Consider the following 22,391-nt stretch of genomic DNA (forward strand, 5'->3'; position numbering starts at 1 on the left):
GAACGAAATTTATTAGAAAAAAAAATTACATTAGTGATTTCTTCTTGTTTGTATTGCTAAATTGACTCTGAGAGAGTATAACATCTTAATTTCGAATCAAGAATCAAAATTATGAAACTGCGATGTCCTACAAATAGATTCCTTAATGAAATTCTCACATTGATATTTTAATCTTTAATAAAACTTTACTTCGAACTAAAACTGAATTTTTAATTTTAATTCCGAACCTGATAACTGTATTTTCAACTAAAGTTTCAAAACTAAATTCCGAATCTGAGGACGATTTTTGAATTTGAATTACAGATAATAAGAAATATAAATTATGAACCAAAAAGCCTAATTTGTATAATAGCCCTCAGCCAGAAATTTGGTATTCGAGTTCTGGATTTTTGGTTTTCACTACAGACCCCGTTCGTTTTTGGCAACATTCGATTTTAGCAACATCCGAATGCGGCACATGTGCCAAAATCGAACAGTTTTTAGAAACAACATTACCTTTTAGTTTTCGGTATAACACTGCCAATTTAATTTAGACAAACACCATAAATACGTTTTTATGTTCTGAAATGGTGATAAAATGCAACAATAAGAACAAAAGTTTTTTTTTAATTTATAAATAACTCAAAAATGACAAATAAAGCTTAGTTCTTTTAGAAATGGGACAGTTACGAATGCCTGTATCTAAAAAACCATTCGTTTGAACGAAATACTTTCTATGAAGAAAAAGAAGGCAATGTTATTATCTTTCATGAAAAAATTTGAAAAAAAATATTTACCGTTTTTTGTTAAAGAAATTTCTACTTTACTCTTGGTATATCCCATTGGCCGGCGCACACTTTTTTCAGTCATGGTATTGATCAGTTTCTCCAACTTATACTTCGTAAAATCTATATTTTAGGTAGCTTCACCCTCCTTCTTCAATTTCTGATACTTTTTGGTCCAATACTTCTCTGGAAACTGGAAACTGGAAGCATTTTAGTGGATAGAGTGGTTTCGAAATGATCAAATTTTATTATTTTTGACCACATTTTTGAACGTTTTTTCTTCGGTACCTGTTTTTCAGCTTAAGAGTTTTGGAACTATCAAAAAATGGTTGTTTGAGGTTGGATTTCAATGAGTCATCACTAGGCAACACTTTCAGCTTATCGGAGAAAATTGTTTTGGACATTTCAGCGATCTACCCTTAGTTTTTCGTTTATTGAAAATTAAAAATGCTGATATGAGACTTGACTTCCTTGATGATCCTTAACCGTTGTTGCCGATCATGTGCTTCTCTCCAATGCTTGATTTTAACTTTGTGGACATTATTGATAGTGTTTGCATACTTATCCACCACAAAAACTCAGTAATTCTTTGAATAATCAACGGTGTTGTCAGCTATCAATTTGATAATGACGTATTTTCAAGGAAACTGTGCAAAATTATTTTTTTCTTTTTCTCTTGCATCGTACATATCTCAAAAACACGTAAATTTTAAATTTTGAAAAAAATAGGGCGAATAGTACTTTTTACAGGCAACAAAATGCTGTCAAAATTTTCAATATCCAATAACTAGTTAACGAGCTATTAGCAAATGAAAGTGTCCCATTTCTAAAAGAACTAAGCTTTAGATGAAAAATTCAAAAAGTTAAAAAACAAATTCAAACAAAAGACTGAAAACGACAAAACACAACTAAAAAATGAAGAAAAATGACAAAAACAGCAAATATGACAAATGAAAACAAGCATTATAAACCATACAAGAAAAGTGCAATATGCATCAAAAACATGATGAAAAAAATGAAAAATAAATACAAATGGTCGGAAATAGACTAAAAGTAACGTTTTTGATGATAATAATAATACCTAGTTATTTTGAAAAAATAACTGAAAAAAATTGAGAAAAAACAGTTCGATTTTGGCAACATTCAATTTTGGCAACACAAAATGTACGGGCGTTTTGCCAAAATCGAACGGGGTCTGTATATATTTTTTCTTCATTCATTCATTCGTAATTCAACTTATGAATCTGAAAGAATATATAAAAATATAAATTTCAAATCCAGATTTTAAAAATGGTTTCTAATTTTGAATATTCTGAAACTCTGAGTTAGAATATGGAAATTGTATCTTATTTGAGTTTGAAACACAAAACCAAGATTAGAGTCAGGATCCCAACCGGGCAAAACCCGGGAATTCTATTTCAAATTTTTCTTCGAAATCCAGCTAATATCTAGGCAAATTTGCAAATTTTCCAATAAAAATCATACAGGAAAACACTTGAATTTTTTTTAAAATTTATAATTGCAAATACTGAATTGAAATTTTAGTTGATAATGCAAATAAAATGAAAAAAATCTAACAAAATTCCAAAATTAGATATTCGGGACAAAAATTTTATCAACAAGTTAGAAATTTTGTGAAAAAATGTAGTAGATTTGTGTACCTGGGAAAAGATTTCCAAGGTTTGGCTTTAGTCCTGAGTCGAGATTGTTACTCTTGAAGCATTTTAGTCGTTCTTAAACATTTTATTAAGAAATTGAAATTAAGAGTTTGAGGAAGAGCATTTCGCTTGGCAGTTTTGGATAATTTATTTTGACATAAAGATGTTAAAACTAAAACAACTATAATCGAAACAAAAAAAAACCTTTTTGCCTATAACTAACCAAGTGACCGTCTTCTACAGTTTCTGACAGCATGTAATTTGAAGTTACTGTGCTCCAAAAAATAGAACCAAACGATCTCGTAGACAAATTGGAAGCATTTTCGTGGATCATCAACATTTTTTTTGAATTTAAAGGAGACTTGAATATTTTTTGGAAGACTTTAACCTTTGTAATGAAGCAAAATATATAGACAAAAGGTTTACTGACTGAAAAGAAAAGTTGGTTTATTTTCTCAACCAAAGTTTATTAACTCAAAAATTACATTTGTTAAACTTTAGTGAGCTAACAGCATAGTTGTTTTACTTCATTTGGCGAAATTTGCTAAAACAGTTGATCTTTGTAAGAGTTTCTGACTCTGAACGAGGTATAGCTGGAATCAAATGACCTCAGGGATCAAATGTCCTCACATTCCCTTACTTATGAAAAAAAAGTAATTCAAAATGAGGCATGTTTGCAATTTATTTAACCAAAATAAAGGCAAAACGTAGGATTATTTTGTAACGATGAAAGAAGAATTCAATTTTTTCGATTTGCTCATGAAAACTCCAACAAATCTATTAATTTCTTCGTTCTACCGATTTAGGGTTTTTCTTCTCCGTTTTGAGACACCAGAAGCTATACCGAGATATTCTAGGTTAATCGATTGGGGTACCCGAAGAAATGCGCAAATCGTTTCCCCATTTATCTTCAATTGGAGCTGGTTATTTTCCGAAACCGATCTGCGGCTCCACGCCACTCAATCGTCAAATAAATGAGTGGAAAGAAAATGTTTAAATTCCTATCTAATTGAATCACTACTATCCACCGACCGACTCTCGGGGGCCTGTGTATAAAATGATGTTGGTACCATTTCGAAGATCGACCGACCATCATTCAGCTCGGTTGTAAGACTGTTGAATGTTGATTTTTTTTCTCCTTTCCTCGGTTGTCGTCGCTCCATGGAAGGTTTTACTCTTTTTTTTTTTCGTGGGCGTTTGACGCCACGGCTGTAAAAGGAATTTGCCTTTTCGCCTAATAGGGTTCGAAAACATCAAAACCCGGGCGGAATTCAAGATCATCCTCTCCGTTGTTCGGGAGAGTTATTCGTGGCCGGGCTAACAAATGTTTATTTTGCTAAAAACATTCCTGTTTGTAGAATTTTCCCCACTCATATGCATACGTCCTACTAAGGCAGCTAGGCAGCTCTTTCTCTTCGTCTCGGTTGAACGCCTTTATGGTCCGGAACCGGGCCGCGCGATGTGTATACACTCCAACGAGTATTTTGCGCAAAAGAAGTATGGCGGTGAGCTTCTTTCTGTTGTCACGTTTGTTTATGCCTTTCTCTGGCGTACACGGGCCCGTGCGATGCGATGTTCCCACTGTGTAACTCAAAAGGGTGTAATGTTATATTCATATAGAATACACACCGCACAGCACGCGAGGGTGAATTTATGTTTCAATATTATTTTAAAGCCAACAAGTAAGCAAAAAAAAAAAAGATTGTAAAGGTGGACTCGCCTATGAGACGGGGAACTGTCGAAGACGACGACAGGGTGGCAGAAGATTTTATTCAGCAGAACTTCTGCAAACGGCACGCAGGGGGACAAAGCAACAAAACGGAAAGTGGCGTCTACAACCGATGAACGTTGCTCCACGGCTGTGTGGGGCAAAGTGAAGAAGAACGTTGGAGCGCTGCTGCTGTAAACTTCAAACCGAGTGCAAGGGCATCATAACCTTTGGAATGTTGTGTGAGTCTCTGTAGAGACACAACCGACACGGCGTGTTCCTATGAATGTAGGTTCCGACAAACATCTTGAGCTGGCAAGAATCGCGTGTAAGGTCCCACAGCTGCTGTTCTGATGAAATGGTATATCTACATCCAGAGTTGAGAGAGACGGGCGCATTTTTTTATTCGTTTACAAGACTAAACAAATCGGTGCCCTACTGATGAATTGGTGGAAGGAAAATCAGAGTCGAGCAGGCGATTGTAAACTAATGACAGGATTTTAAAAACCTTGTTAGGTTTTTTTCGGTATATCCATGATCTGAAATTTTTTTTCAAACAATTGTGAGAGACCTGTTCATTTGGTTGGTCAAAAACCGATGTATTTTGGAATCAAAAAGTTGAGATTGAAATTGTTTTTTGGTCTGCCAGAAGACCCACAGCCAAATTCTAGCTCATACTGTTGGAAGTCGCTCCACAAGATAATGAGATTTAAATACAATTTGTTCTAGCAAACGTTAACAAATTTTTCAAACAAGGTCGTAAGATGATTCCGAATGAAAAAGTTATGGTGAAAAAGAGATATCTTCAGCTCAACCTCAATCCGCTCTTGAGAGTCATTATGACTTTATTGGAAGTTTAGTGACTTGTAACTTTATTCGGGTGCATCCAAATAAAACAATTTCATCGGAGACCCTCAATGAATTCTTGGAATCTTTAATTTTGCATCATTATTTTTTTTATGGACGCACCCTGAAGCCGAGGAACAAAAAACTCCCTAATCAGACCTTGAGTGTCAATTTGACATTCCTCGCTTAAAACCGCTATTTCTCAACCGATTTTTACAAAAAAATTATTTACGGACACTTTGTAACGTAACTCAAATGTATTTCTCAGAAATTATTCACCTTCACAACACTTCAGTTTTCCGTTATGCAAAGTGTAAGAAAATCCGAAGAACAATCCGAAAAAACATTCTTCGGAACAAGACTGTAGATTTTCGTATGTGTCCAAGAAATCTGAAATAAGAAGCTATACGTTGCCCAAAAGGATATATCTTTTCGAATTTTTTTTAAGATCATGATTACAAAAAGTGCAAAAAGTGGTTAAAAACCGTACTTTTCAATCAATGATCCGTTAAAACTGTTTAAGTCACACCAGATTAGTTTTGAAAAGACGATTGAAAAGTTGACGTAATTTGGCACATTTTTGCATTTTTTTTATTGTCAAAATACAAAACACAGAATTTTTGACGAATTTTCAAAGGTAGCTATTTTTCAAACTTTTTGTCAATTAGTAATTTTTTCAGATTTTTTTGCTCTTGCACATTCTTGCACAACTTTGCACTGAATTTTGAGTATAGTAACTCAAGATTTCCGCAATAAGTATATTCACCAGAAAGCCAATTTCATACCGATTCTAGTGGTGTAATCACATGAACACTTCAATACTTTACAAAAATATGAAAAATAAAAAATCGGTTCGGAAACAAGAGAGATATATTAGTTTTAGTCAGGAGTGTAAAATCCACACTCCAAGGGGAGAAACAAGCTACACGGCAAACGAAAATTACCGAGTTCGGTAATTTTTTTTACCGAAATCCTAACATGTGTAAATCGTTAAACTTTTCGGTAATTTTTTCGGTAAAAAATAAACGAACATCGGTAAATGAAGAATCGATTTACCGATGTTCGTTTCTTTTTACCTAAAAAATTACCGAACAGTTTAACGATTTACACATGTTAGGATTTCGGAAAAAAAATTACCGAACTCGGTAATTTTCGTTTACTGTGTATATGGGCCTTTCAAGCAGAATATTGATTTCATCAAATATTACATCGAATATGTTTACAATAACTATATACACATGAGCAGACATCGGTTTTCTATACATTGGAGTAATTTTTATGTTGGAATCTCCTTCAGTTTTCGAGAAATCACTTTATTATAACTGTTGTCAAAATTGCCGAACCTCAAACCGTGCGGGCTAAATGCACCTATTTATGTTTTAGGCAAAATTTTATGGTTTTTTTGGCAATGCTAGAAGATGATAATTTTCATATAACAAAGCTGAAGTTTTATGAAAATTTATTTCTTTTATAATTTTATAGAATGAAACAAAAGTTAGGGTTGCCATATTATGGGGGCAGTTCATCCATAAGAAAAACTTTATAAAATCGGTTTTGAGATCAGATCTTCAATTTTCTCCTAAGATGTTAATTAGATCTTAGATTTAAAGTTTTAATGATAAAAATCATACATTTATTATATTTAACCTGTTATTTTAGGATAGAGGCATTTAACAAACATGATGGGAGCTGGGGGCATACAAAAATACTCTCTTATTTCACTTTCTAATCATTATGAAGCCATCATAAACCTTAAATTTGTTTCATTTATTAAGTTCATTTGAATAAGAAACAAAACCCACCCAAGTTTTTATTTTGAGCTTCTTTGCGTAAAATTTTTAAATATCAAAATATTACATTAAAAGGTATCAAAATCTTGTATGAATTTTTGAATTTTTTGAGTTGGTTAACTCATATAATTTTTCTTGCCTTATTTTCAAAGTGTATCACCTCCAAAATGCATTGATGAGATATGTTTTCAATTCAAAACTAATTTATAGAAAAACATTGTCCAAAAAAAATTCAAAAATAACGAGAAGTATTAATATGCACAAGACTCAAGCTTACCTGAAAAAATTTCAATAAATTTGAATCAACAACACCCTATTTGATTGATGTGAAACCAAAATTTACCACTTGAACGCTGTTACGAACACACTTCTGCATAAATCAATCGGAAGGTATTTCAGCTTACTCTTAAGCTGAAGTCTTCTAAAGACTTGCTTTAAATTACGCCTAGTTTCAAAGAACCAAGTTTGTAAAAATAAAAATCATTCATTCACACATAACGTAGGTCTTAAAAAAAGATTTTCTCACTTTTGCCAGAACAAATTGCGCATAAAATTCTATTCAATCTTGAGCCTCGTTAAGAGACCCTTTGGAGCTGACCAAATAAGCTGAAAATTGGCAGTGAACCTATTGAAAATTTCCACACTCAAGGTGTTTAAAATCAATACTATTTAGGTTGAAAATGAAACTGTTTTCAATTCTCTAGCTATTGTGGATTGAAAGCTAAATGTGAACCATGATTGAAAACGATTGATTTTTAAAACATCTTCGTTTGAAGAAGTCAAATTTTTCACAAATGGTCGTGGTTTGGATAGAAAAACATAATATTTCAAAAACTGAAACCGATTTCAGTAGATTATGAAGAAATTTAATTTTTTGTAACTTAAGCATTAGGGAAAACTTGTCTGCTACAGGACACTTAGAGTTTTTTTGGCAATAACTTCAAAAATATACTTTTGTAAATATTGATTCCTCTACTGATTTGTGGAGTAGCAATATTATGATCACTAAACTATTTCAGTTCAAAACTCGAAATACGTGATCATGGCCTTTCCGAAGGCTTAAATGTCAAAATAGCTTTATGAAATGTTCTACAATGTCTCATGATTTTGAAATGCGCATATTTTATTGTAAATTATTTCCTGATCAATTCACCTATAAATGAGATATTTTTTCTCTTTTTTGTATTTATTACTATATCACTATACTATAACGTCTTCTGAAAAGTAGTAGATAAAAAAAATAAAAAATAAAACTTTGTTGAAGGCTTCAAAGCTCTATCTTTTGAAGCGACATTTTTTCAAAAACTAACCTCAAAAAACTAATAATCCGTTTCACTTTTTTCGAAGCGAGTTTTAAGACCAACTTTGTATGGGAGATTTGTGACAATTGCAAAACTACACAACTTCACTGAAGGTGTTAAGTCGCTATTTTTAAGTTTAATGGTACTTTTAGGGTGATTTCTTTCTAAAATTGTTCATTGTTCATTGAACAATTTCATTGTTGAATATCTCTGAAGGTTGCAAACATATCAAAACAAAAATATATGTATTAGAAAGGGCAATCTTTCAACTTTCATGGACATGTAGTTTCATCTCTATGCATTTCGTTTAGTTACTAAAATCACTTAAGGGGGGGGTAGGGTTTAACACTTTCAAAAAATCGATTTTTTTATTTTTTTATTTTCTTATTGTAAAACATTTCAAGAATGTTGTGTCAAATTTTCAAGTCAATTGAAGCAAAACTGTACAAATTATAGGCCTTTATCTCCTCCTATCTAATACTGCAAGAAAGCAAGAGTAGAAACTTCAAACGCGTTTTTCTCGAAAGCACATTTTTAAAGTCCGTGGACATCGTCATTTGAAAACTACTTATCCGATTCTTTTCAAATTTGGAACATGATTTCTACATATAAAATACCAGACCCCAACGTTTTTTTCTTTTTTATTTTTTCACTTTTGGGAGATTTTACAAATAAAAAATGGCGGATTTTTTCGTGAAAAATCGTAGTTTTTACTTCAAACAGCCACAAAAATTTCAAAAAAAATGTTTTAAGTAAAATAAAAACGTTGGGGTTCAGAAAAACATCTATTTGAAATATTTTGCTCTGATTTTTTGACTACAGATGATTCTGTGCTGAGATACAGTGTCCACCGCAAATCCTGTTTTCTAAAAGGCATCCTCGAAAATGCTCCGTCACCGGCTCATTTTTCAATATTTTTCTACGAAAAAATTGCTAAATGTTCTTTTAACAATGCTTTGTATAATGCAAAAAAATTGAATACATTTGTTTGAACGATAGCTCTAGAAAAAAATCTTGAAAATTGTGTTTTTTTTACCCGTTAGACCCTACCCCCCCCTTAAGTGGAAGATGGCAGATTGGCAAATATCTGTATTTTTTCACACACTTACAAAAGTTCCCGCTTCAACAAGAGAGTGGAATACAGGCTAATCGAGGAACTTTTGAATCGGCTGTACTAAAACTTTCACAACTGACATCTTTCAGGTAAACTATTTTAGTAATAAAACCTCATGCATACAAATAAAACTATGACCATGAAAGTTGAAAGATTGACCTTTCTTATGCATATATTTTTGTTCTGATTTGTTTGCGACTTCAGATATATTGAACAATGCAAACATAAAATTGCAGAAAGAAATCACCCAAAAAGTACCATTAAACTTCAAAATGGAGACTTAACACCTTCAATGAAGTTGTGTAGATTTGCAATCGTCATAACTCTCTCACACACATTTGGTCTCAAAACTCGCTTCGAAAAAAGTTAAACGAATTTTCCTTTTTTGAGGTTAGTTATGGAAGAAATGTCTTTAAAACATGTCGTTTCAAAAGATAGAGCTTTGACGCCTTCAACATTTTTTTTATTAATTTGATGAATTACAACTTTCTAGAAGACGTTATAGTGATAAAGTGAAATAAAAATAGAAAAATTATTTTACTCAAAGATGAATTGATCAGGAAATAATTTACAATAAAATACGCGCATTTCAAAATAATGAAACATTGTAGAACATATTATGAAGTTATTTTGACATTTGAACCTTTTTCCCATGATCACGTTTTTCGATTTTTAAACCACTATCACAGTGCAATGGCACAAAAACGTAGCAAAATGACTCCAATCACTTTCACAGGTCTTGTTAGTATGTGTTTTCAATACTGAACATTCTATGAAGCCTGCCATAGAAGTTTTTTTGAAAAACGAGAATGAAAAATTTGTATCGAAAAAAAAACTAGAAAAACACTGTCTATGATCGGGCAGCAAAATTTAATGTTTCTCAGAGGACCAAACTATTTTCGTTTTAAAAATCCTTATCTTCTGTTAACCATTTGAGGGTGCTATAGAGATGAAAAAATGAAAGATTCAAGTTGAAATCATGATTAATTTAGAATCTTTTCTTGTCCGGTCATAGACAAACCTCATTTTTTTTTTAATTTTTCTATTATTTCGTTTGAACTTCCGTTTTGTTATCTTAAATCTACTGTATTCACATTTGACAAGCCGAAAATACAAACGGCAAAATAAATGCAAAGTTTAGGCGATTCTCTCCAAATTACTAGGCAGAAGCTTTCGATGCATATCATTGGTTTACCTTTACAGATTGGATTACCATTTTTAAAACACCTTATCAGGCTGCTTTTAATTTTATTTACATGGTGTTAAAACATTATTAGGATAATGTGTTTCGAAAAATCAATGGTGTTTGGCTATATACGGTGTCCGGCCATAGACAAGTCCCCCCTATATTAGAGATATTGAGTTTTGATTGGAACAGGTTCACACAAATTTAGATAGAATAATTAAACTCTATATCTATGATAGAAAAATGGATTTCTGTCTGTCTATCTGCTTCCTATAGACTCGAGAAACACTGAACTGATTTGATTGGAACTTGGCAGGTTGATGCTTTTGAGGCCGGCGAAGGTTTGCAACTTCAGAACCGATCAAGCAAATGGTACCAAATTTGCCATGAGAGGGTTTTTGGGTACAAGAAATATTTCTATGAATGTTTGGTACCCCTCCTTCCTTCCAGTGGTCAGAATGGAAGGTGGAGGGGGACCACTCCTTACTTCTTGTTGGAAGATAGGAAGGGGGAGGGGATTCCCATACAATATTTTGTATATATCGAGAACTTATCTATCAAATGGAATCAAATTTGCTATTATGGTAACCCTCCTTCCTGCCAGTGGGAAGATGGGAAGGGAGGAGGAAGGCTCCCATACATTTTTTTTTTAAAACTCCCCTTCCTACTAAATTTGACATGAGAGGGCATTTGGTCACGAGAAATGTTTGTATGAATTTTTGGGCCTTCATTCTTTCAAAGGAGAGATAAGAAAAGAAGAAGGGGGCTGCCATACAATTTTTTGCATAACTCGAGAACTAATCGAATAAATGGAACCAAACTTGGCATGGAAGATTTTTTGAGTACGAGAAATGTGACTATGAATGTTTGGTACCTCTCCTTTCTCCAATGAAGAGATAGGAAGGATCAAATGGAACTAAATTTGATATCAGAAGCTATTTGGGTACACGAAATGTTTCTATGATCTTTTAGGACTTCTCCCTGCTTTCAAATGGGAGATAGGAAAAAAAAGAGGGCTGTCCTGCCATACAATTTTTTGCATAACTGGAAAATTAATTGACCAAATGGAACTAAACTTGGCATGGGAGAAAAATTTAATACGAGAAATGAGTCTATGAATGTTTGGCACCCCTTCTTCCAGTGGTTAGAATGGAAGGGAGGAGTGGAGATCCCTTAGAATTTTTTGCATAACATTGTTTGATAAGTTCTCATCAAACAAATGGAACCAAACATAGCATGGGAAGATATTTCGATACGAAAAATATGTCTATGATATTTTTATCTTCCAATTTTTTTTATATAACCAGAGAACTAAAAGAGCTTATGAAAACATATTTAGCGTAGTAGGGCATTAATGTGCTACAAATGCTTGAGATCCTTTTCCTTTTCCATTGGGGATATAGAAAGGAAGGAGGAATGCTCACATACCATTTTTTCGCATAACTTAAGAACTTATCCATCAACGAACTTTGACATGGAAAGGTATTTGGATTCGAAAAATTGCTCTATAATTATTTGAGATAGCAGTAAAGACATAAGATGGTGAGGTCTCCAATACAATTTTGTTGGCATAACTTGAGAACTAATCAAGCAAATAGAATCAGATATAACATGAGAAGGTTTTTGTGTACGAGATGTTTCTATGATTGTTGCAGTGTGTAGAGGGGAGGGAAAAGGAAGTTTCATATAAGTTTTTTTGTAGAGAGTAAGAACCGAGAACAACGTGCGACCAAATCGAGGCATTGACACTCAAACGATAGCATTATTTGGTCCTGAATACCCATCGAAGTAAAAAAGAGGTTTTATTGAAGTTAAACTCACGGGGAAGAAAGGGGATAATTTAACTTTTTCAATTTTCTGCGATGATTGAATCAGGATCATCAAAGTGGCCAAAATGATATCCAGATGACATCTAAACTAAATTTTACCAGTGCTGGATACCAAATGATACCACATTTAGCTATCAATTCTCAAAGCATAACTCATATAGCCAGTAAAAATGAGGTTTTATCAAGGTGATTCATTGATCATCATTGATTTTATTTTTATAGGGATGAAAGAGGATGTGATAGGGTAGCAAAATTTCGCTTTCAATTGCTTTCAGGATCATATAAAAGTTGAAAATCATATCCAGAAAGCATATCATTGCTGTTAAATTCCTTGAAAAAAAGAAGGCATATTTAAACTAAATTTTACCTGTGATAGATACCAAATGATACCATCTTTTGCTATCAATTTTTCATGCCTTGTTTACTATGCTCTGTAAATTTTTCTAAAATAATAACAAAGCAAGGTTTAATATCCAGTAAAGCACAAATTCGTATTAAAATGCTATCCGTGTAATAGAATTTTGCTCTCAGTTTTGCTGTGCTTTATGAGGTCAAAACGACATTCAGTTTTCAATGAAGTTTGGTATGATTTTGCCATAAAAGTCTACTTGGGAATTGCTTTTGCGAGTTCAAGTTTTGCTATCTTACAAGGAATATTATTTTAAAAATTTAAAGAACTTTAAAAATGTTGTTAAAAAGTTCTATGTCTTTGGTCGAAAAACATTCGTAATTTAACATACTCATGTTAAGACACGTTTGGTATAATATTTAAAAAATTCTAGGAAATCTATTTTAATGTTTAAAAATCTAATTTTCAAATTACTAACTTATCTATGATTTCAGAAATTTTCCTTGAGAGTTGTTCAAAACTAAACTCCGTATGAAATACAACTAGGCTTAGTGTTTCAAATGAAATTCTATAAAAAAAACCAAAGGTTATTAACAACGATCACTTTCAGTGAATCGACAGTATACCGAAGTCTTAAAACCCTTCTTATCAAAAGTAATTAGGAAATTAATCATCGCTAAAGATGACACCCGTTCAGTTCCGTCTGCGGGAAAAAGAGGCCCCTCTAACACCAAGACTGACTTAAAAATATTCTGACTCACCTGTTTCGAGTCGACCTCGATGTCGGCCACATAGTTCTCGAACACTGTCGGCACGTAGACCTCTGGGAATTGGTCCTTGCTGAAGACGATCAGCAGACAGGTCTTTCCGCAGGCACCGTCGCCAACGATGACCAGCTTCTTCCGGATGGCTGCCATTGGTTCTGTTTGGGGGTTTCAAGGGTTTTTCGTTCCCGAATCAAACCAATCCGAACCGACCGATAGGAGTGAGTTCCGAGTTGATGAACGTCGCGTGATCAACCAAATGAAGTCATACATAAAGCGATCACAGATCGGTGGACGTGTATAGTTTCATTCACAGATAACGAGACGCGAGAAGTGGTCGTCGTCGTTCAAGAAAAATATAATGATGATACAGAGAAGGAGGAGGAAAAAAATGCAAAGAAGTTGACCATCGCGCGATGACGAAGATTCCGGAGCAGCCGGATCCGAACGGTTGTATTCAATGGGACAAACACGAATGAGTAGCCGTTGTCCATGTACAAGTTGCGTAGATTTGGTTTTTAGCACAGTGTACGTGAAGTCGATTGTTGGCAACGGCAATGATGAGGCAGCAATTCCACATACACATCCACAGATTGAAAACACAGATATATGGCGATCGGAATCCGGATCAATTTCGGGGACACACCACGGATTTTACACGTCGTGATATCGGAGTCGGATTTCCACGGGCACGGCACACGCGATGATTTTCCGGAAAATAGAACAAAGAGAACACAATCATTAGAGCATATTCCAATCGTGGTTGGGTTGAATTTTTCTACGAACACACACAATCTTTTTCAGTAGCGATTATCGCTTTCCTTTCATATAGAGATATAGATATACACACAGTAAGCAATGAGAAAAAATATCAAAGAAAGATCTTTGCACAGCACACACCATACTACAAGAAAAATTTCTCTTACAGAAGAAGAAAACTTTTCGCTTACTCAATTTCTTAGATTCTGCCTTAAAGCTTGTACCCGTATTCAATAAAATAAATCACCTCAAAACTGTTTTCTCCACTTTAAAACAACATAAAAATTCAAAAAATAACTACTACTATAAGTTAGTAGGCTTAGGAAAAAAGGCTGCCCGTAGTGCAATGATGGAGATGATGAACAACGCCTACTGGACTCTCTGTAAGTCTGCCAGCTTTCGGTATCGTTGGGATTTTACTTTTGCGAGCAGCCAAACGGAGCTTCGGCGAGTGGAAGGAAATTCTTCTCCCTAGCGTTAATAATTCTCAATCAAAACTGACTTCCGAGGGATCTAACGCCTGATGTGGCCAGGCAGAAAACCCTGACTCACCCCAAGCGAGTGGCAATTTTTATTTTTCTTTTCGGAGCTATCCGCTAGCTACCCGCGAGCTGGAGAAAGAGAAAAGATTCCAGCTCCCTGGGTCGGGGATTGCTCCGGCCAAGCTGAGTGATGTTTCGATAGGGCATGTCGATGGTACCGATTGGGCTCATTTTCCAAAACAACACTCGCTAGCGGAATTTTCCTCATTATAGCTATATGCGTTACGTTTATTTTATTTAAAAAAAAAACTTAGGAAATACCTCAACACTTAAATTTAATTAGACAATAGGAAAAGAAAGAAAGTGATAAAATGAAAATAAGAAAAAAAAATATCACAAAACATAAAGTTTAAAAAAAAATTCCGAAAACCATAAATCAACACGTTCCAGTATAAGAAATATCACGAAAGGAAAAATCAAGATGGCGCCGGTACCACTCACTTGGTAAGTTTTCCTCTGCTGAGTACCGAGAGAGAATGTGTTGATTCCTAAGCTAACGGAGAGCGAAAACAAGAGAAAAAGTAGGAGAGTAAACCCATTTCCCACTCTCACGCTCCCAGCCAACAACAAAAAAAAAGATCAAACCAACCAACAAGCTTTCCAACAGTTGGCAGCGAAAAGTCGCAAGCAAGCAAGCAAACCGGACTCGTTTGACAGCCCCGTACCATAACGTCAGCATGACAGATGCCAGGGGACTGGGTTTATCGGAAGTTTTGTTTGGATAACGGCATTCGTTGCGTGAATCGGGAAAACAGGCAGTAGGAAATTTTACTCATGTCTAAGCAGGGACACAAACCGAACCGCTCACCGTTAGCAATGGGAAATGTTTACTTCGGAACGCTAACGCATGAACACCAATTGGATGTTCGAATCTAAATCTGAAATCTGAATCTGGAAAAAAATCTGAATCCGAAATCTGATTCTGACATCTGATTACGGATATGAAATCTGAATCTGGAATGAAATCTGCATCCTTAATCTGAATCTCGAATCTGAATCTGAAGTCCGAATCAGAAATCTGATTCCGAAATCTATCTAAAATTTGAATATGGAATTGGAATCTGAGATCTCGATCTGAATTCTAGATCTAAATTCAGAATCTGCATTCTGAATACTGAGTTTGGAAAAATTTATTAATCCACCCAACAGTGAGTTATCAAAACTAACTAACTTCTATTTTGGAGCTTTATTCTCTGAGAAAAGTTTTTAGCTTTTACCAATTTTAGCAACTTTGCCAAAGAAGTCATTACTGTATCAATAAACGTTTCAAAATTATAAACTTAAAAAAAATATATAATCAATTTGTTACTTTCATTTATCGGCCTAGCGGTGAAAAGTGATGTCCTTTTTAGTAGGGACATCTAAAGATTATGAAATTTTTATATAGATGGATAGAAGGTTAGAGGAAATGAAAGATGGTGAAAATGAGCGGGTAGAATTTGTCTAGAAGCATTACCATCACATACCAAATTTTTGTTCCTCACGAGCCTACTACTATGAAGTGGTAGATACAGATAGAGTTGCATCTACCACCACACATTAGTAGGCTTAGCGTGGTCCGCCCCACAAGCGAGAACTTGTAGTGCGGACGAACTCGTCCGCACTACAAGTTCTCGCTTGAATTGCTAGAATTGGTACAAGCTAAAAACTTTTCTCAGACAGCTCTGAAATGGATAGAATAAAAGTTGTTTTTTATAACTCACTGCTAGGCAGATTAATCAATTTTTCAAATAAATCAATTTTATGACCATTGAAATGTTGGTCATTTTTTTCGAAGACACTATAGGTCTAGAACGTGTAGTTTCGGCAGAAAATAGTTTTGATCGCCTTTATCATATTATATTTTTTGTGTGCGCCGCCCGTGGTGTAGGGGAAAGGTTTCCTAAATGGGCCTATCGGGTTAAATGACCCTACGGCTGTTTGATGAAATGGCTGACTAGACAGCTTATCTGACCAATGCATTTTGAGGGTGAAACGCTTAGAACATAAGGCAAGAAAGAATTTTATGAATTTACTAACTCAAAAAAATTTAAAAAAACATACAAGGTTTTGATACATTTTGATGTAATATTTCGACTTCTAAAAATTATACGTAAAGAAGCTTTAAACAAAAACTAGGATGGTTTTTGTTTCTTACACAAATGAACTTAAGAAATTAAACATATTTCAGCTTTTGTGGAGGTTTAATAATGATTATATAGTGGAATAATACAGTGTTTTTGTATGCCCCCATCATGTTTGTAAAATGCCTCCATCCTAAAATAACAGGTTAAATAGAATAAATAAATGATTTTCATCATTGAACCTTCATATCTAAGCTCTAAATAACATCTTAAGAGAGAATTGAAGATCTAACCACAGATTTGATAAAGTTTTTCTCATGGATGAACTGCTTCCATAGTATGGCAACCCTAACTTTTGTTTTATTCCATAAAATTATAATATACATAGATTTTTATGAAAGTTCAGCTTTATTGTACGGAAATTATTACTTTCTAGCAGTTTAAATGAAATTATACGGAAATATTGCTCAAAAAACAGAAATTTTGTTCAAAAAATAAATAGGCGCATTTAGCCCGCACGGTTTGAGGTTCGCCATTTTAGACAACACTTATAATAAAATCGTTTTCTTGGAAACAGAAGAAAATTTTAACATAAAAATTACTCCAATGTATAGAAAACAGATGCCTGCACACGTGTATATAGTTTTTGTACACATATTCGATGTGATGTTTGATTAAATCAGTGTTCTGCTTAATAGGCGCATATAGCCCGCTCCTCCCCTACAGGATAGCTCTCAAGTCTTCTAAGCCAACAGTCGTGAGATCGAATCTCGGTCACGTCATACATAGTACACTTTCTGTGGGTTGGTGGTTTTAGCATTTGTAAGATGCTAGCCATCATATCCTCGAAAGATGTACGACTTAGTGTTAAGTTGATGGACTCTATTCGAGGAGATTTCATTGAGATTTAAAATGTCAGCACCAAAATGTGAAAAGGGTCTATGTTCATTTATGACGTTTCGAGAAAAACGCGTTTGAAAATTTACCAACCTTTTTGAAATCGCTAATCAAAATTTACGTGGAATCTTTTAAGTTTATACGCTAATGGGTCTCTCTTCAGGAGTGAGTGAATAGCTTTTCGCATTTTCCCCTGTTCTGTGGGAGGAAGACTGAATAAAAAAAGAAAAAAATCTTTCAAACGTCAGATTTCTCTCATCAATCTACCGACCAGTGCGAAGGTTCAAAATTTTACTTTCTTATTTAGTGATTTTCAATAAAACTTTTTATATGAAGTTTTTGAAGCTGATAAATGGTTTAATTATTGGTTACTCTAAATATAGCTTAAATAACAGATTTAGATTTCGGGCAGTTCCCATGGACCGAACAACATTTTTATATAGTTCAATGTGTTTATCTACGTCCTACGACAGACTGGTATTTGATAAGCTAGCTGGTGTATTCGATTTTGATGTTTACTTTTGAATCTGCAGCAATTAACTCTGAGGACTTAAATTTAGCACCTAAACCAACTGAGTTACATGACTCGCTACAGAAAACTGATCATCTTAAGTTAAAATTTGAACGATTACAAATCTTTTCAACAGTTGCTGGCTTTTTGCCGAACAGTTAAAAAAACGATACAGAAAACGATATAGCGAATTTCAGTCTTCCTCCCCCAGCCCCTGTTAACAGTGCTGGATTAAGCCATCGGGGGCCCCTATGATTCGATTTTTTTTTTCAAATGAAGAATACAAAACAATTTAAACGTTTTAAGGAACTGGAAATGAATCCAGTATACTGTCTTCAAATGTCAGCGTATCTTCAAAAAAAATTGTTGATTAATCATCTGCAAACATTTCGGAAGAGTTTAGAAATTTCACAAAAATGAAAGCTCTGATTTGAGCTACAAAATTCTAAATTGAATTCTAATTTTTTTCAATACCCTTTCCACCAACTTAAATTATCTGATTTAAAAAAATGACCGGACAGATATTTTAAATGTTTTTTCATTCAATCATTGATCGTCTGGTTTGTGCTTCATCGAGAAATATTTACCTAATGACTGTTGGAAAGTATCATGAAGATTTGAAACATAGAATATAAAATTAAAAAAATAGAAATAGAAATAGATTTGCGAGTTTTAAAATTCAAAACTTAAAATCAGGTTTTATACATAACCACAATTCAGTGGCTCAAATCCAAATCATAATTACAAATCAAGTTTTGAGAATACAGAATAAATTAAATTAAAAAAAAAGATTCAAATCTACAATCAGAGCCAAATCAGGAATTGCATTGAATGTGTATTTCAATTTAATATCTTTGAAACACAAAAAAAAAAACGTTTTCATGAGTTGTTTATGAATATGATTCTCATCAAATAAAAAAATATATAATCAAATTGTTATTCTAAATGTGAAAAAAGTTTCAATAGATGCCCTTAGAGCCAAAGAGGTATAAAGGGTATAAGTGCAATAATTATCGATTGAAAAAAAAAAACGGAATAGAGTTTAAATGTTTAAAATACATAACTAGTTATCTATTATCACTTATTGATTTTTTTCGGTGAGTAAAACAACTATTTGATTATTTTCACGTAACGTTTCGGGCTACTTCTCTTCACCCATCATCAGACGTCTAAAATATTTTTATTTTATTAGAAATTTTTAACATTTAAAAAAAAAAAAAAAAAAAAAAAAAAAAAAAAAAAAAAAAAAAAAAATTCTAATAAAATAAAAATATTTTAGACGTCTGATGATGGGTGAAGAGAAGTACATAACTAGTTATCTATTATCACTTATTGATTTTTTTCGGTGAGTAAAACAACTATTTGATTATTTTCACGTAACGTTTCGGGCTACTTCTCTTCACCCATCATCAGACGTCTAAAATATTTTTATTTTATTAGAAATTTTTAACATTTAAAAAAAAAAAAAAAAAAAAAAAAAAAAAAAAAAAAAAAAAAAAAAAAAAAAAAAAAAAAAAAAAAAAAAAAAAAAATTTCTAATAAAATAAAAATATTTTAGACGTCTGATGATGGGTGAAGAGAAGTAGCCCGAAACGTTACGTGAAAATAATCAAATAGTTGTTTTACTCACCGAAAAAAAAATCAATAAGTGATAATATATAAAAGGAACCGGTGATTAAGTCTCGTTAATAACTAGTTATCATTGAAAAAAGTAAGATAATGAATCCAAATGAGTTTAGTACCTTAAACAAAGATCCTGAGTTCTCAAAATTCAGAAAAAACCATGAAACTGAACTTCAGTAATCGAAAAAACAACACAAGACTTGATTTGAATCACTCAATGATATTTGCAACTCAACTGTGAGATTGTTTTCATATTAAAAATAATTTCAGAATGATCATTTGGAAAATGATATGCTAAATTCAGGATATGTACTTACTTCAGTAGAGGATACAATTTTAGGTAAATCAGTTGAAAATCTTTCAATTCGAATTTAAAGTCTAAAACAAAAATTAACATGGAAATTCAATAAAGAAACTCTGTACTGTCGATTGGTCCAATTAAAGCAACTACAGATTTTTAAAAGATTTTATTTAAAAAAAGAGAGAGAAAAGTGTTCAGAATTGATAAACCAATGGAAATTTCAATATTAATGATTGAAAAAAGAAAAGTTTTATTAATACCCGGAATTGACTCGGATATTGCCCGGGTAAAATTCTGAAATCATTTCTTGGAAAGTTAACGTATTAATAAACATTACTATTGTACAAGAAGTTTGTATGTAATGAAAATTAGGAGATGGTTTTCTTTATTCTATGTGTTCTGTACTGAATATCCCGATTGATATGTTTCCATGAAGCAAAATTAAAATTTGAGTGATTTTGCTCATTTTCTTCTTAATTTTTTTTTCGTTTAATAACATCATTCGTTTCACATTATTTTTGTCCAGAGTTTGGGTTGAAAATTTTGAAATTCAATACCAAGATTTTGGTATTCTCAGCCCGCATAATGCGGGAGAACTCTTTTACTGTTTTGTCTAGGGGGCTTCTTTAACTTATGTATAAGAAAAACTATTCTAGATATTATTTCACGAGAGCCCCTTTAGTTGTCATATTTGAAGTTTTCATTCCAATTTTCTAGTTTTGATTTCTTTTCATAGATTTGTAGAAATTGAAGTAGTATGATTAAAAGAATGTGTAAACTTGTTATTCCTCGGGGGCCCCCTGTACCATGGGGTCCGGGGCAATTCGGCCTTGCCTGTTAATATTTTGCATCTAGACCGATTGCTTTGCTGTGAAGTTAAGTGTGTAAAACCAATTTTTGTGAGGATAATGTCATATTATGGCTGTAATTTTTTTTTATCCTTTGCTCAAATTGCATTTTAAATTTTATGGAAACTGGTTAACTAAAAACGGTTTTTGTGATCAGTAGAGCTTATATTGGTGTAACTTAATCTTCTAAAATGACTTTTTCTCAAAAAATACAATTGCTTCAATTGTTTATAATTTGGTAATTTTTCATTATAACTTCAAAAATGCTCTCAAAAAACATACAAATTTTACCAGCATTTTGACTTTTTTTCCAGTACAAAGGGGCATGGTTTTTCACAGTTCTCTTATCACTTTGTAGGAGTAAATAGCAAGGGTACTGAAAAATATTCTGTGATTTTGCGAAAAAAACTAACTTTCTATGATTTGACCCAGAAGATCTGTGATGGAATTAGCATTAATTTCATTAAAAAAGTCATGTAAAATTGGGTTTTTTTTACATTGTACTTGAGAAAAATCAATTGAAATTATCAATCTTATCATGATTTTTCAAAACAAAGTGCAAATCCAAAATTTATCTTTTTCTTAATATATACAGAATTTTATAAATTTGTGAAATCTGCGAATATTTCAAAAATTCTGTGTTCTGTTACAAAGATTCTGTGATGAAATTGATCTCAAAATTCGGTCAAATTATAGATTTTTCTGTGATTTCGGCAACCTTGGCGTATGGCCCATTTTGATGGATTTAAATCAGAAGGGAGCAACCTTTTAAACCAATTTGCCTTTCCATTCATAGACGCAATTTGCTTAAATAAAAAATTGGAAATTTTTCAAGGCCTTCTTACGATTCACTTTTGAATCGTTCCCTGATGATTGAAAATCTCATGACCATGGTAATGTGAATTGTCATTCTCCATTTGACTTTTTTAATGACTCAATTTGTCGATGCTTGGTATTAATACTTTTCCGAAAACCGAGATCCGAAAACAGAATTACAAATAACATATAAAATAAAATTTGAATTAATTTAATTTATTTTTCTTTCGAGGCATTACGGTGCTTTTGTGTTTTTTAATATATTTAATACTTGGTATCTTTGTGCTATTCAATAATACCTAATTTTGCTATCATGTCCTAAATGTAAAATTTTATTTAATTTTTTTTTTTGAGGCTCTACGGTGCTTTTAGGCTTTTAATACATTTAATACTTGATATCTTTGTGCTATCAAAACTTAGTTTTAAAAAAGGCGGCCTAAACGAGGTATCATCATGATTTTAATGTAGCTTAGCTTAGCTTGTTTGACTACATATCCACCTTAAATCATTAATCCCGAAATGCTTTAATTAGTCTTCAACATTACCACCATTTTCTCATGGTTTTAATAAATATAAAATATTATATTGTTTCAAATCATTCAATGCATTTCGAATTTCATGATTGCTGGCGTGGCTAAGTAGAACGAGTTCCACATCGCCAATGGTTGTTACTCCGTGATTGATCGAGGCTATAAATTTTGTACAAGGGCCACAAGAATGCA

General features: G+C 33.0%; 1 protein-coding gene across 6 annotated transcripts in view; it reads right to left on the minus strand.

The window, feature by feature from the left end:
- LOC129754691 (ras-like GTP-binding protein Rho1) overlaps positions 1-22,391 on the minus strand; it is a 56,133-nt gene that overhangs the window by 25,010 nt on the left and 8,732 nt on the right. For 4 of the 6 annotated variants that reach the window (XM_055750893.1, XM_055750892.1, XM_055750895.1 and 1 more), the window contains one exon: positions 13,307-13,467. In XM_055750893.1, coding sequence (XP_055606868.1) covers positions 13,307-13,467 — 161 coding nt within the window. Of the gene's footprint in view, positions 1-13,306; positions 13,468-14,259; positions 14,567-22,391 lie in introns of those variants that run through there. The other 2 variants (XM_055750896.1, XM_055750894.1) reach the window with 2 other exon arrangements.

Source organism: Uranotaenia lowii, chromosome 3 (genome assembly GCF_029784155.1).
Source record: "Uranotaenia lowii strain MFRU-FL chromosome 3, ASM2978415v1, whole genome shotgun sequence".
NCBI classification, from domain to species: Eukaryota; Metazoa; Arthropoda; class Insecta; order Diptera; family Culicidae; genus Uranotaenia; species Uranotaenia lowii.